This window comes from Ovis canadensis, chromosome 25, assembly GCF_042477335.2.
Source record: "Ovis canadensis isolate MfBH-ARS-UI-01 breed Bighorn chromosome 25, ARS-UI_OviCan_v2, whole genome shotgun sequence".
Classification (NCBI taxonomy): Eukaryota; Metazoa; Chordata; class Mammalia; order Artiodactyla; family Bovidae; genus Ovis; species Ovis canadensis.
In genome coordinates this window covers 24,981,937-24,997,884 of record NC_091269.1, presented here as the reverse complement: position 1 = coordinate 24,997,884, position 15,948 = coordinate 24,981,937, and the positions used below count along the sequence as shown (strand labels likewise).

General features: G+C 41.1%; 1 protein-coding gene across 10 annotated transcripts in view; it reads left to right on the top strand.

The window, feature by feature from the left end:
- Nucleotides 1-15,948, top strand: part of TARBP1 (TAR (HIV-1) RNA binding protein 1) — a 65,971-nt gene that overhangs the window by 29,693 nt on the left and 20,330 nt on the right. For all 10 annotated transcript variants that reach the window (XR_011253112.1, XR_011253113.1, XR_011253114.1 and 7 more), the window contains exons 13-17: nt 6,485-6,582; nt 9,554-9,715; nt 13,885-14,072; nt 14,506-14,743; nt 14,849-15,037. Coding sequence is in view for 2 of the 10 variants with exons in the window: in XM_069572527.1 (XP_069428628.1) it covers nt 6,485-6,582; nt 9,554-9,715; nt 13,885-14,072; nt 14,506-14,743; nt 14,849-15,037 (875 nt within the window). In the remaining 8 variants the exon portion in view is untranslated. The remainder of the gene's footprint in view (nt 1-6,484; nt 6,583-9,553; nt 9,716-13,884; nt 14,073-14,505; nt 14,744-14,848; nt 15,038-15,948) is intronic.

The window sequence follows — 15,948 nt, the reverse complement described above, 5'->3', positions numbered from 1 at the left end:
CTTTCTTTATAGTCCAACTCTCACATCCATACATGTCTACTGGAAAACCATAGCTTTGACTAGATGGACCTTTGTTGGCAAAGTAATGTCTCTGCTTTTTAATATGCTGTCTAGGTTGGTCATAGCTTTTCTTCCAGGGAGCAAGCGTCTTTTAATTTCATGGCAGCAGTTACCATCTGCAGTGATTTTGGAGCCTGAGAAAATAAAGTCTCTCACTGTTTCCATTGTTTCCCCACCTATTTGCCGTGAAGTGATGGGACTGGATGCCATATCTTAGTTGCTTGAATGTTGAGTTTTAAGCCAGCTTTTTCACTCTTAACTCTTTCACTTTCAACAAGAGGCTCTTCAGTTCCTCTAAAATCATGGTAATTCTGTGTTTAATTTCTTTTTTGACTGTGATGTGAGGCCTGTGGGATCTTAGTTCCCTGACCAGGGATTGAACCTGGGCCCCAGCAGTGAAAGCGCCAAGTCCTAACCACTGGACAGCCAGGGAATTCCCTTTGTGTTTAAGTTTTTGAGGAGCCACATGTTTTTCATAATAGCTGTACCGTTTAGAATTCCAGTTGGCAGTGCACAAGGCTCTAATTCCTCCACATCCTCGATAACGCTTGTTATCTTTCATTTTTCTTAGTTTTGATAGTGGCTATCCTCATGGGTATGAAGCGATATCATGATTTTGACTGTGCTAGCTTTTCGATCATTTTAGGTACTGCTTTTGGGATTCAGGTTGTGACTGTCAGTTACAGGAAACAAAACCCTAAACATCGTTCTGAACCTGTGCACAGTTTGTATACTGTGATGCAGTGTTAACTTTAAGGATGTGGCAGTGACTGGGGTCTAAGTGAAAGAGAGGGTCTTGAGCCCTGTGGTAACTGATAGGACACGCGATGGTAACAGCGATGCTGACACTGAAATCACGAGTAGCATCGACTTCTTCATGTCACTTTGTTCTCTCTTCTTCAAGCCCTAAGCCTTCCCTTGCAATCTCAAATTAACTTTTTTTCAGTCTAATGGGTTTGAATGAATCTGTGAAAAGTAGATTTTTTTTTTTATGCTATAAGTTTGAGATATGAGTTGAGAAATAAAAGGCAGAGATAGAAGAGAGGAGTTTTCTGTTCTTACCATATTCATCAGTCATTTTCTTGGTTCATAAAAAGCTTCAATTCCGGACTGTTTGCTGGTGGCTGCTTAAACTGGCAAGTGACTCATCCATGAGACACTTCAGAGGCCATAATAGGGCTGTCTTTATAATAGGTAACATGAATGTTTAAAATTAATAGTGTGTTTTTTAATGCAGTGTGTAATCTTCTTAAAAATTTATCTGCAAGTGATAGATGCAGAATCTTGTTAAATACCTATTTAAATCTTTTGCCTATTTTTAAATTGAGTTGTTTTCATAATCTTGTATATAATAACTAGTTTGTTATATATTCTATTAATAGATAGAACTCTTTTGTTTAATATGTGATTTAAAAATATTTTTCCCAAATCTGGAGTTTCTCTTTTTCACTCTCTCAACAGGGTCTTTTGTAGAAGAGAAGTTTTTCTTTTGATGAAGTCCAGTCTATTTATTACATAATTGCATTTATTTCTTTCTGACCGCTCGGTCTTCACTGCCGCGTGGGCTTTTTCTCTAGTTGCAGCCGGCAGGGGCCGCTCTCCAGGGACGGTGCACGGGCTTCTTGCAGAGCACAAGCTCTAGGGCACGGGCTCAGCAGTCGTGGTCCAGGCCTGGCGTGTGGGGTCTTCCCAGATCAGGGATCAGTCCCTGGCTCCCACAGCGGGAGGCAGCTTCTTTACCACCGAGCTGCCAGGGAAGCCCCTGTTTTATGGTTTTTTAATTCTTAGATCTGGGATGTAAGTAGAGGTAATTTGTTAAGGTGGGAGGTGAGGTTGAGGTTTGTTTTTTGCCTATGAGTTTCCAGTTGCTCCAGACCATTTGTTGATGAGATTTCCTTTTCTGTGTTGAATAGTCAAAAATTAATTGGCTGTGGTGGAAACAACCCCAAATAGATGGACGCATGAGTAGATGAGCGATATATGACTGTAAAAAGGAACAGAAGTACTGACACATGGATGACTCTTGAAAATATTAAGTGAAAGAGGCCACTTGCAAAACGCCATGGAGTATGTGATTCCGTTTACATGAAGCATCCAGAACAGGCAAATCTAGAGAGACAGAAAGTATGTCAGTGACTGCTTAGGGCAGGCAGAGGAGGAGGGTTATAGGGGTGGTGGCTCAAGGGTATGGGCTTTTCTCTCTGTGGTGATCTCTGACTGTACTGAACACCTTTGAAGTACACATTCTTAATGGGTGAATTGTAAAATATGCCATATAAAATTGTTTAAAAACAATTGACCATGTTTCTGTGGATCTGTTTCTGGCTTGTTTTATTGATCTTTATTTTTCTCCCTTCACCAGTACTGTACTGTTTTGGTCACTGCAGATTTACAATAAGTCTTTAAATAGGTAGTGTGATTCTTTCAAATTTATTCTTTTTTGTCAAAAGTATTTCGAGCTCTTCTAGTGCCTTTGCCTTTCACTATAAACTTTATAATCAGCTTGTCTGTATTTACCAAAAAAAAAATCCTACTGGAATTGATTGGAACTGAATTGAATATAAAGATCAGTTTTTTTGAGAATTGCTTTCTTTCTTGAGGCTGATAATTCATGAATATGTTTTATCTCCCAATTTATTTAGGCTGTCTTTTTATTTCTTTCATCAGAGTTTTTTCTTAAGTCTTCAGCATCTATATTTTGTTAGATTTATGCAACATATCTTTGGGGGAAAGATTATTGTAAATGATAAATTTTTTAATTTTTTGGTTTTGAATTGGTCTTTGCTAGTATATAGAAATGTGATTAATTTTTGTGTGTTGAACTGTGTCCTGTAACCTTGCTGAAATGTACTTAGTAGTTGAAGTAGTTTTTTTTTTTTAAGATCCTTGGGATTTTTTTTTAGACAATGATATCATTTGTGAATGAGGACAGTTACATTTCTAGGGGTTTTCATGGTTTATCCTTCACATTTCTTTAGGATCTGGGGTCTGAAGTGATTCATTTGTAACTCCTGACAGTGGTAGTGGTGATCCTCTCTCTCTTCTCTTTAAGACTGGCTAGTACTGACCTTTTCAGAGAAGCAGCTTTTGGTTTCATTGATTTTTCTCTGTTGATTTTTCTCTTTTCAATTTCATTGATTTCTGTTGTTTGCATCTTTCTCCTTGCTTTTGGTTTATTTTGGCTTTTGCTGAAGTTAAGGCAGAAGCTTAGATTATGATTTTAGATCTTTTTTAAAATGACATCGAATGCTGTGGATTTTCTTTAGTTTTGTATTATCTGCATCCCACAAATTTTGGTATGTTGTATCTTTTGTTCAGAATTTTTTTTTTAAGACTTTCTCTTCTACCCATGAATTTAGAAATGTATTTGGAGATTTTCCTGTTGTCTTTCTGTTATTGCTTCTTGTTTTGATTCTGTTCTAGTCAAGAGAGCATACTTTATACAATTTCAGCTTTTAAAAATTGTTGTTTTGTTAGGGTATGGTTTATTTTGGCCTATGTTCCATGTACACTTGGAGAGAATGTATATCCTGCTATTATTGGGTGTGGTGTTCTATAGATGTCAGTTGTATCCAAGAGTTTCATGTTTTTCAGTTTTATATTCTTGGAATTTAGGAGTGTTGAACTCCAACTATGATTTTGGATTTGTCTCTTTCTCCTTTTACTACTGCCAGCTTTGCTTTATGTATTTTGAAGGTCTGTTGTTGGGTAGGTTGTGCTTTTTCTTGGGAGTTGACTCTTTTATCATTATGTAATGTCCCTTTTTATCCCTGATTATTTTCTTCACTCTGAAGCCTCCTTTGTCTGATAGTAGTATAACCACTTGTACTTTCTTTTAATTAGAATTTGCATAGTACTTTTTTTTTCTGGCTTTGTACTTTTAGCCTATTTAATGAGCATTATATTTAAAGTGAGTTTCTTATGGACAGCATATGGTTGGAGCATGATATTTTTGTCTCTTCTGACAGTCTGTCTTTTATTTGGTCTAAACTATTTGCTGCTGCTGCTGCTGCTACTAAGTCGCTTCAGTCGTGTCCGACTCTCTGCAACCCCAGAGATGGCAGCCCACCAGGCTCCGCCATCCCTGGGGTTCTCCAGGCAAGAACACTGGAGTGGGTTGCTATTTCCTTCTCCAATGCATGAAAGTGAAAAGGGAAAGTGAAGTTGCTCAGTCATGTCTGACTCTTCGCGACCCCATGGACTGCAGCCCACCAGGCTCCTCCGTCCATGGGAGTTTCCAGGCAAGAGTATTGGAGTGGGGTGCCAGTGCCTTCTCCAGAACTATTTGCATTTAATGTAATTATTTACATATTTGGTTTTAGAGCTGTCAGTTTTTGTATTCTGTTTATTTTCCTGTTTGTAATTTCTTTCTTTCCCCTCTTCTGGCTTCTTTTGATAGTCTGAACATTGTTTTGTCTTCCATTTTAATTATCTTTTGTGTTTTTTCCTAAATGTCCAAAATTCTTTATGTGATTGCCATGGGGATTATGATGTGCATAGTTTTTTACAATCAGCTTAGAATTAACATTTTACCAACTTGAAATTCATGTAGAAATGTTACTACTTTATAGGTCCCTTAACCTCTTCTTCATTTATTATAGTTGTCTTATATCTACGTTTATTAAAAACGGTACCAGACAATGTTGTCTTTTTTGCTCTTAACCATCAAACACATTTTAAAGATTCAAGGGAATAGTCTCTCGTATTTACCCATTTAAAATTTTTTTGCTGTTTCATCCTTGACATTCCATGTTTTCCTGTGGCACTGTATACCTTTTGTTTGAAAAATGTCTTTTAATATTTCTTAGGAGGCAAGTTTGTTGGCAATCAATTCATTTCCCTCCATCTGAAAATGTTTTTATTTTGTCTTCTGGAGAATATTTTTGTTGAATATGAAATTCTGGTTTGCTGGGTCTTTTCTTCAGCAGTTTAGAAATGTTCCATTTGTTTCTGACCTCCACGGCTTCTCATTAGAACTCTGTAGTCATTCCCATCCTTTCCTCCCCCAGGTAGTAAGGTGTTTCTCTGTGCATTCAGCACTGTTTCTTTGTTTTCAGTTTTGGGAGCTTGGCTATACCATGTCGGATCGCCTTTCTTTTTAAAGCCTGGCCATGCTGCACATGCCGTGCAGGGTTTAGTTCCCAACCAGGGGCTGAGCCTGTGCCCCCTGCAGTAGAAGTATGGGGTCCTAATCACTGGGCCACCAGCGCATGCCCCAGTTTGCATATGTTACTAGTCTGCTTTCAAGTTCACTGATTATCTTCCCTTACATTCCTTTGCTGTTATTGATCCCATCCAGTGAGTTTTAAAATTTTCAGTTATTGTACTTTGAATTATAAAATTTCTACTTGGTTTTTGTATAAGGCTTCTATTTCTTTGGTGAGACTTTCTGTTTTTCCATTCATTTTAAGGATAAGTGTTGACTGTTCAGGCATGTTTTAGTAGCTGCTTTAAAGTCTTTGTCAGGTTATTCTGACATCACTGTCATCTTGGTGGTGTCATTTGTAGCTTCCTTTCCCACATGAGCCAGGAATTTCCTCATACTTCATCTACCCAGTCATTTTGGATTGTACCCCAGATCTTTTGAGTATTGTGTCATCAGACTCTGGATCTTGTTTGGATCTGTGGACGGTGTCGATACATTTGTGTGGCAGCCAGCCAGCCTGGCTTGTTTCAGGCCTCAGCTTCGGTGGCCCCAGCTTCTGTGGGTGTTGGCTCACGGTCAGTTTTGCTTTGAGGCCTTTTGCAGTGCTGTCTTGACCTGTCCGCCGATCGCTGCATCCGGCGGCCAGGCTGGCACCTGTGTGGTTGTCTGTTCAGTGCTGAACGTGCTGGGCCTTCTGAGTAGCATCATATTCAGGGCCAGCAGTTCAGGGGTGAGCCTGGCCACCCTCAGTACACCACTTGCTGGGGCTGTTTTCCTGATCACGTCCGTCTTTGGAGTCCCCTAACTACCCACTGTCTAGTTCTCTGAGTTTCTCCTTTTTAATTTCCTGACCAGAAAGTGGGGGCTCAGTCTGCTGCCCACCTTCATGACTGCTCCTCCATCAGGGGGTCCAGTCTACAGCGGGACCAAAGCAAATTCGCCACTGTTCAGGGTTATTATTTGCTAAATCCATCTGCTGCTTTTGACTTTTGAGAGTCTACACGTGACTGTTTCAGATATCCTGTCCAGGCTTTGTAGCTGAATTCAGTGAGAGAGGGCAGTGTACCTTTGCTGAATCTTATCCAGAACTGAAACTCTTCAATGGTTTTTAAGATTAATTGTAGATATCCCTACTGTTACGTTATCAGAATTCATTTTTGGTAAGTGAGTCACACATACACCTAATAGAGTTGAACTTTTGCTAGAATATATGATATACATTGTACCAAATAACTTATTTCTGTAATTTTAGTTGCATGCTTTTTTCCCTCCATACAGATGAGGTATTTACTCTTCTTCAGAACTTTATCATGTCTACTACAGAGAGCATTTCTGAATTTATTCTCAGACGACTTACTATGAATGAACTAAGTACTGTAAGTATTTACTTGAGTAACTTCAGTCTTTTCATCAGTATTTTGAGTGATTACTGACTGGCAGACACTGTATTAAGTTGAAAGGAAAAATTAATGTGATATTTTCTTGAAAAGTGGCCTTGGGGGGGCAGAAAAAAATGGAAGATTTAGAGTCTCTTAGTTCCAGTTCAATCGGTGTAACTGATCCTAGGAAAATTATATAGCTTTTCTGAGCCTCAGTTTCCTCATCTGCAAAGTGGGGATAAGATAGCTGCTTCCTAGAATTTAGAGAGTACCAAATGGTATAACATATTTGAAGTACTTAGCATAGTCAATGTATATTTGGTCCCAGGATCCAGAGATTCTGACTTGGCAGGTTTGGGATGGGACTGGGTGTCAGTGCACATAATATATTTCTATATCTGTATGTGATCTTCAAATGAAGTTAGAGTTGAGAACTACCAGTCTGAGGTGAAGAGGATGCTCTGTGAAGATGGGTATCCTCTCTTGTCTGTGCTCACTGCATAATTGTTCTTTCTAGGACATCTGAAAATAAAATTATAAAGTTTTCTCCTTTTCTTTAGGAATATTTTGAAAATATTAATTTTATAGAAATGCCTATAATTCTTAATTTGGGAGGGTTTGACATTCTCTAGGGCAGATGTTGAAACAGTTACAATCATTATATTGTCCATAGAGTGAGAAAGCATACTTATTTTAACAACTTTTATTAGAACATCCAATTAAGGACATTTGTTTGATAGCTGATAAGCAGGTGTGAAAATACAAAAAAGCAAGTTTTATACCAAAAAACCTGAGATATTTTCATAAGGCAAGGAACACACTCCTCTGGAGGGGAGTGTGTTTATCTTTAGCATTTTTCTTATTCAACAATTGTTAGCAGTATTGCTACACCTAAATTTCCAAGAAGACATTTAATAAAGAAGTAACTTTTCATAATTTGTTCCCCTATCACTTTATTGTTATCAGTATTACTTTTCCATTTTATTATAGAAGTTTTCAGACATACACAAAATTATAGTGAACCTCCTTGTCCCCAAGGAGGGACAGAAATAATATTTTTGTTTGTTTGGAGTCTGAAGCTAAAAATAGCTTTAAAAAAGGGAAAGTTATTGTGTTTGTCTTTGAGATTTTAAAAAATGAACTCATTTCCAAAATAACTTTAAATTATTACATAAATCCACTCTGTAATACATTTGGAATTAGAATTCCCAATTAAGTGCATTTATTTGATAACTTATTATAGTTTAATAAAAGTCTCTTCCCCACTTTCCTTCCCCTCAGCAGCGTGACAGTCAATATTTAACAACAGGCTCTCCTGCAAATGTCCGTTCTCTGATGTGTAGCCGTAAATCAGTTCTTCAGGCTTGGTTTGGGTCCCTTCTTTTTTCATTTCCTCCTGTCTAGGTGACCTCATCTGCATACCCAGGTTCAGTTATGCCAGGCACCCTCACATCTGTCTCCACCTCTGACTGTCCTTCTGGCTGAATGCCATTCAGCCAACTGCTGTTTGATAACTTGAGTTAGACTTTCCACACGTACAGTGTTTGAAATGGAACCTCTTATCATTCCTATAGGAGGTTATCCACCCTACCCCATACCCCTAGGTTTGCTTCTCAGGGGATGTGTGTGATCCAACAGGTTTCTTTAAGCCTAAGACTTGGGAATCCTCCCTGGTACCTTTATCCATCACTCTCCCGCTGTGTTCAGTCTGTCCCCACGCCCTGGAGTTGTCGCTTCTCTCTGCATTGTATCCTGGCACTTGGCAAAGCGCCTGGCATCTAGTGGTTGCTCCGTGAACACTGATAGACTGAGGGAATTCTGTGCTTCCTGTGTGCCACAGAAGCGCGAGGGTAGAGCACTTGGCACTGTAATAGTAATCAAGGCCACCACTCGGGGCCCGTCTCTTCAGCATGCTTTCCCTCACTTAATTCTTCCCCAAACCTTGTGATGGAGAGATACACCCTCCCCAGTTTACAAGCAAGGAATCTGAGGCCCAGAGAGATTAGGTCTCTTGCCATAGGTCACAGGGCTAGATGAACCCAGTCTACCTATGTGTAGGCGTTTAGAAGACCTGCATTTAATTCTGTAGCCCTGCTTACTAGCTCTGAGATGCTAGGTAGGTTGTTTGACCTCTCTGAACTTAGTCATCTTCTCAGGCAAGTGGAGCAGGGACCATTCCTTGTAAGAATGGAGTGTTACAAGTGCCTAAAGCAAAGGAAATGGCAGTTGCCATAGCTGTTATTGTGACGATTTATGCTGTGCTAGCATGGAGGGCAGGGCTGTGCATCCCAGGTGGTGTGTGTGTTGGGCTTCCCAGGTAGTACCAGTGGTAAAGAACTCGCCTGCCAATGCAGGAGGCTTAAAAGATATGGGTTCAATCCCTGGCATGGGAAGATCCCCTGGAGTAGGAAATGGCAACCCACTCTAGTATTCTTGCCTGGAGAATCCTGTGGACCGAGGAGCCTGGTGGGCTACAGTCCATGGGGTCACAAAAAAGTCAAACACGACTGAGCAACTTAGCACACACACAGCCTGGGAGGCTTAGTCCCTGCCATCCATGCTAAGTCTCTTCAGTCCTGCCCAGCTCTGTGATTGTATGGACTAGCCTGCCAGACTCCTCTGTCCATGCGATTCTCCAGACAAGAGTACTGGAGTGGGTGGCCAGTGTGCCTTCCAGGACGCTGATAATCAAGGTGGGGAGCCAGCTGCGTGCTGAGTGAGTCGTGATGTGTGCTGTAACTGTGCTGAACGCAGAGTCGCTGTCTCAGCACAGGGAGGATGTGCTCAGCTCTGCCTGGGGAGTTGATGGAAGCCTTCTTGGAGGAGATGATTTCTCCCCTCTTCAGTGTCATCTTTCAGTACTTTTAAATAAACTTAATAAACTGATAAACTTTTAGATAAACTGAACTCTCCTGGTTTTGTGAAAATCGTGGATCCTGCTTGTTAAGTGTTTTATTGTGTGTCTTAGGTTTCAGATCTGGATCGTTGCCATTTGTACCTGATGGTGTTAACTGAGCTTATAAATCTCCACTTGAATGTTGGGTGGAAAAGAGGAAACCCTATTTGGAGAGTTATTTCTCCTTTGAAAAATGCATCCATTCGGCATCTTCAGGAGATGGACCATGGACAGGTAATCCTCTTTGCTTCAAGGCTTATAGTTATGTTGAATAAGGCATGCATGGAATACATACTTGACTATTAGACAATATTTTGATACACAAAAAGCATCTGCCAAAATTTAATTTTGACGATAATACCCTTTGGTCATAATATTTGATGAAGATTAAGACTCCTGTCATAATATATAAATTATATTTTAATAATAGAACAACTCCTGTCACAATAGGTGTATAGCAAAGATATGGTGTTCAGTTCAGTCGCTCGGTTGTGTCCGACTTTTTGCAACCCTGTGGACTGCAGCACGCCAGGCCTCCCTGTCCATCACCAACTCCCAGAGTCCACCCAAACCCGTGTCCATTGAGTCGGTGATGCCATCCAACCATCTCATCCTCTGTTGTCCCCTTCTCCTCCTGCTCTCAGTCTTTCCCAGCTCAGGGTCTTTTCCAATGAGTCAGCTCTTCGCTTCAGGTGGCCAAAGTATTGGAGTTTCAGCCTCAACATCAGTCCTTCCAATGAAGGACTGATCTATTTTAGGGTGGACTGGTTGGATCTCCTCGCAGTCCAAGGGACTTTCAAGAGTCTTCTCCAACACCACAGTTCAGAAGCATCAATTCTTCTGCGTTCAGCTTTCTTTATAGTCCAACTCTCACATCCATACATGACTACTGGAAAAACCATAGTCTTGACTAGACGGACCTTTGTTGGCAAAGTAATGTCTCTGCTTTTTAATATGCTGTCTAGGTTGGTCATAACTTCCCTTCCAAGGAGTAAGTATCTTTTAATTTCATGGCTGCAGTCACCATCTGCAGTGATTTTGGAGCCCAGAAAAATAGTCTCTCACTGTTTCCATTGTTTCCCCATCTATTTGCCATGAAGTGACTTCAGTCAGTCTTAAAGTCATTTAGATACAGAGAGTGGATTTTCACTAGGTCTTTTACCCAGGTACCCGTCAGGGACACTTTAGGGTGTCCAAATTCAGCAGTGTGGTGTCGGAGCCTCCATACCCTGCCTTCTGCCTCATTTTCTAGCCTGGTCATGCATAGCCTCTCCCCTTCCTTCCCACGGGACACCTGTGCTGCACTCCTGCCAGGCCGCCACACGGGGCTTCCCAGATCACAAGCACACGCCGCACCCTGCCTCATCTAGGCCTCCCTTCTGTTTGGTCCTTCAACATACACTGAGAATGCCGTCCCTTCAACATACACACGCCAGTAGCTGGTCCATCCTTAATGTCCCAGCTCGAATTACATTTTCTCTTAAAGGCCTAGGATTGGTGTCTCATTCTTTCCTTCATTTACCTATTGCTTTTTATGCCTTCATTTTTGTACTTATTTCCATTTTACTTGTTTTTGGAATAATTTATGTGTATATGTCTTCTCCATTAGATTTTAGTACCTAGAGGCATTTCTTAACATGATATAATAAGATGTAGTGGTTATGAGCACAGGCTTTAGAATTAGACTTCCTGGTTATGAATCCTGGCTTTATCCTTACTAGCTGTGTGACCTTGGGGAACTTACTTAACCTCTCTGTGCTTCATTTACTGCATCTGCAAAATGAGGGTTATAGGGTTGATGTGCAAATGAAAGCTAGCTCATCAATGGTAAACATTTAGAATAGTACCTGGCACAGTGGAAAGTCATCAGTAAATGTTAGCTCTTTGCAATTAACACATGGTAAGAGTTTTTTAAAGTTGAGCTGAATCATAATCCAGTCTGGGCTGCTAATTAAAATAGCTCCTTAATTCCATTAATAATCTAATTTTTGAGGTAGTTTTCAAGAAGTGTCCTAGAAGAAGATTATAAGGAGGACTGATTAATCCTTCAGTATCCTATCCACTGCATGTTAGCGTAATGAAGGGCATTGTGAGTTCTGAGTGTGGACCAGAACCATGAACCAGACCTCAGTGATTTTTTACAGATGGGCTTGCTTTCTTTAGTGAGTCACTGAATTACATGAAGGTTAACAGGGACCATATTATGCAACTCAAAAGTAACCCTGCATTTTATTTCCTGTATTGGCGGTGTTGCTGAGTAAAATTGATCTGTAGAGATACTCAGTTTACTTTGGGGGTGGGATGGAATAAGTACTAGAGGGTTCCTTTCTGTAGAGGTGTTAGTGGTGGACAGTCCTGGGGAGAACAGCTTCGATCTCTCACAGAGCCTGTCCAGGTTCTGGCCTGCACTCCTGGTTAGAGATTGATTTTCTCTCTGTATGTACAAAGCCAGGCTGTCTTGGTCTCCTTCCTTTGTGCTCCTACATGTAGAGTTCCAAGCGCTTTATGTGAAATAACCAGTTTATTTAATTTTCACAATAATTCTGTGAAGTAGATTCTGTTACTGTCGCCATTGTACAGCAGAGTAAACCAAGGTGAGGTGTGTGTCCACAGTCAGCTGGGGGAAGTGCACAGTCAGGGGTCAGACCTAGGCTGTGCGGTTCACGAGTCCAGGTCGTATCAGTAACTGCTGTGCTGCGTCACGTGGCCTAAAGCAGGATACAGCTGACTGAAGGAATTGCGTATGATGTGCAGGGAGCCCTGTTTTTTCCTTTTTAAATGAATGAATCTCTCTCTCTCTTTTTTTTTTTTTGGCGGCACCAGGTGGCATGCAGGTTCTTAGTTCCCTGTGCCCTCTACAGTGGGAGTGCAGAATCTTAACTGCTGTACAGCCGGGGAAGTCCCCCCACCTTTTGTTTTTAATTCTAGTTCAGCCAAACAGTTGAAATAAGACTCACTCTTAGGAAAGTTGTATCCAAATTGTCTTTCAGTGAATTACTGAATTGTTGTTGTTGTTCAGTCACTAAGTTGTGTCTGACTCTTTGTGACGCCATGAACTGCAGCACACCAGGCTTCCTATCCTTCACTGTCTCCCTGACTTTGCTCAGACTCATGTCAATGATGCCATCCAGCCATCTCATCCTCTGTCGCCCCCTTCTCCTCTTGCCTTCAATCTTTCTCAGCATCATGGTCTTTTCCAGTGAGTCGGCTCTTCGCATCAGGGGGCCAAAATATTAGAGCTTCAGCTTCAGCATTGGTCCTTTCAGTGAATATTCAGGGTTAATTTCCTTTAGACTGGTTTGATCTTGCTGTCCAAGGGACTCTCAAGAGTCTTCTCCAGCACTACAATTCAAAAGCATCAGTTCTTGGGCACTCAATGTTCTTTATGATCCAACCCTCACCTCTGTACATGACTACTGGAAAAATCATAGCTTTGACTGTGTGGACCTTTGTTAGCAAAGTGGTGTCTCTGCTTTTTAATGTGCTGTCTAGGTTTGTCATAGCTTTCCTTCCAAAGAGCAAATGTCTTCATTTTGTGGCTGCAGACACTGACCACAATGATTTTGGAGCCCAAGAAAATAAAATCTGTCATTGTTTCCACTTTTTTCCCATCTGTTTGCCATGAAGTGACGGGGCTGGATGTCATGATTTTCATTTTTTGAACGTTTGGTTTTAAGCCCACTTTTTCACCCTCCTCTTTCACCTTTTTCTAGAAGCTCTTTAGTTTCTCTTCACTTTCTGCCATTAAAGTGATATCATCTGCATATCTGAGGTTATTGATATTTCCCCCTGCAATCTTGATTCCAGCCTGTGACTCATCCAGCCTGGCATTTTGAATTATGTACTCTGCATTTTAAGTTAAATAAACAGGATAACAGTATACAGCCTTGAGGTACTCCTTTTCCAATTTCGACCCAGTCTGTTGTTCCATGTCTGGTTCTAATTGTTGCTTCTTGTCCTGCATACAGGCTTCCTGGGAGACAGGAAAGGTGGTCTGGTATTCCCATCTCTTAAAGAATTTTCCGGTTTGTTGTGATCCACATAGTCAAAGGCTTTAGCATAGTCATTGAAGCAGAAGTAGATGTTTTTCTGGAATTCCCTTGTTTTTTCTGTAATCCAGCAGATGTTGGTCATTTGATCTCTTGATTCCTCTGCCTTTTCTAAATCCAGCTTGGATATCTGGAAGTTCTCAGTTCACACACTGCTGAATTTTTATCACCACTTTGTTTGTTCACCACCAGTTTGTGCAGAAATGGTACAACCAAGCGACGTATGTTGGATTTCCTTTTTTTGCCTCTGATATGCAGCAGCAGGCACCAAGCAGAAAAGGTGGGCACGAGATTCCGGCAGACTGGAGTTCACGTCCTTACTGGTTACAGAAGGTTGTCCCGTTTCCTCCCCAGGAGCCCACACTGGGCAGACAGATGCAGAGAGCCGCCAGCATGGCTGCGTTGGCCATGGTGTGTGAGGTCCTCAGCCAGAAGCCAGAGCTACAGCCGGACTCTCTGGATGCAGGTCCCCCAGAAATGTTCATCTCATCTCTCCAGCTCAATCAGACTCTGCAGAAGCCCCACACGGAGGGGGAGAGCAGGTGCGTTCACCACTTGGAGAGCAGCATGTACACGAAAGGCTTCTTTTTGCTAATGTTTAAAAATCCACTTTTGTCTCAGTCATTGAGGTAATTAGTGGTCGCTCACCGTTACTTAAAGAATTATTTAAGCTTTGAGAACAGGCTTCATTCAGACGATAATATATTATCACATTATTTATCTCTGTTACTGGAAACCCATTAACTTTTCTGCATTTAGTTTTCAGTGAGTCATTTAAAGTGAGTGAAAACACCTGCTTTCAGAGTAGTTAGGAAATTGAGTTTTCTGCGGTTTCCTTGTGTTTTGCTAGACAGAATAATTTAATAATGACTGTTTAACTTCTCCCCTTGTAAGGATAGTGTGCTGCTACATGCAAAAGAAATTGAGACAGACCTGAGGAAGGATGGGGTTTGTGACTTAAATTTTTTGTCTCAGTTTTTTTGAAGAGTCATCATCTTCCCAAGGATGGGGGAAAATAGTTGCGCAATATATTCACGATCAGTGGGTCTGCCTCTCTTTCTTGTTGAGAAAATGTGACACCCTTACACTAGCCTCAGAGGGTGCAGTTCCGGTGGCAGTACAGACTTTGCAGTCTGCACGGGAAGCCCTCACGGTTCTTCCTTCCGAGCAAGTCTTACCTGTGCTCCACTGTATGAAAATTTTGGTTCCCAAGGTAAGACGTAGTGAGACATAAATTGAAGAATAACCATAGGAACAGACATCAGTTTCTGAAATTGTGATAATCATGTGTTTCTTTCTTTCTATTTTCCCCTACCAGCTTCTGACCACCTCTGAATCACTCTGCATAGAATCTTTTGACATGGCATGGAAAATCATAGCCTCTTTAAGCAACACTCAGCTGATATTCTGGTCTAATTTTAAAGCTTTTGTTCAGTTTGTTTTTGATCCCAAAGTTCTTACCATCGCTGCAAAAATGAAGGGCCAGGCATATTTCAAAATAAAAGAGGTAACTTTTAAAAAATTGAGATGAAAATGCCCATAAGATTTAGCATCTTAACCATTTTTAGGTGTCCTGTTTTTCAGTTGTGTTAACTTTATTTACATAGCTATGACAGATCCCGAGAACTTTTTCATCTTGTGGAACTGAATCTCTGTCCCCATTAAACATCCCCCCCTTCCATCCCTCCCCTCACGCCCCTGGCAAGCCACCATTCTGCTTTGGGTTTCTGTGAATCTAATTACTTCAGAGAAAAGAGGGAACTTTTTGTTTTCATTTTAATTTGTGTAGCCTGTAGCACATGAGGAAGAGGAGAGGTGTATTTGTAACTCCATATTAGTTTGCTGTTATTTTTTCATTCAGTCAGTAAATATTTTGACCCTCTTTTAGTGTCATAAGTAAGAACAAGAAAATCTGTTAGATATAAAGGAGTAGGTGCAAAATGGTAGCCCATGAACCATACCTGCCTTCCAAATTTGGTTCATCTAGTCAAATTAAAACTTTTTTAATAGTTGCCAGCTTTTAAGAATTGGGAAATTTGCACAAAAATCTCTATTTCTTCTTCTCTTGGAAAATTGCATGACTGGCCAGCTCTGGTCGTTTCTACATGAGAGCAGCGGCTGGGTGCTGCCTAGTACTTGACTCAGGTGGGCATGCCCTTTCTGCTGCTTCGCTCCAACCACGGCTTGATTTCTTCTGGACCCTGAGGGCAAATTCAGGTGCCATTTGTCAGTGCATCCGTGCCATTGCTTTTCTCGTACAAAGAAATATTTCTTTGAATATAACCTTATTGAAAGGGCTTTCTGGTTTCTGGAGCCATTTGTGTTTACAGTCACTGGTGCGCAGGAGGGGACATAAGGCAATGGGACTGTGTCATGCCTGGGCTGCACGTGCACTCCTGATCCGAAGGGGGCGACGGA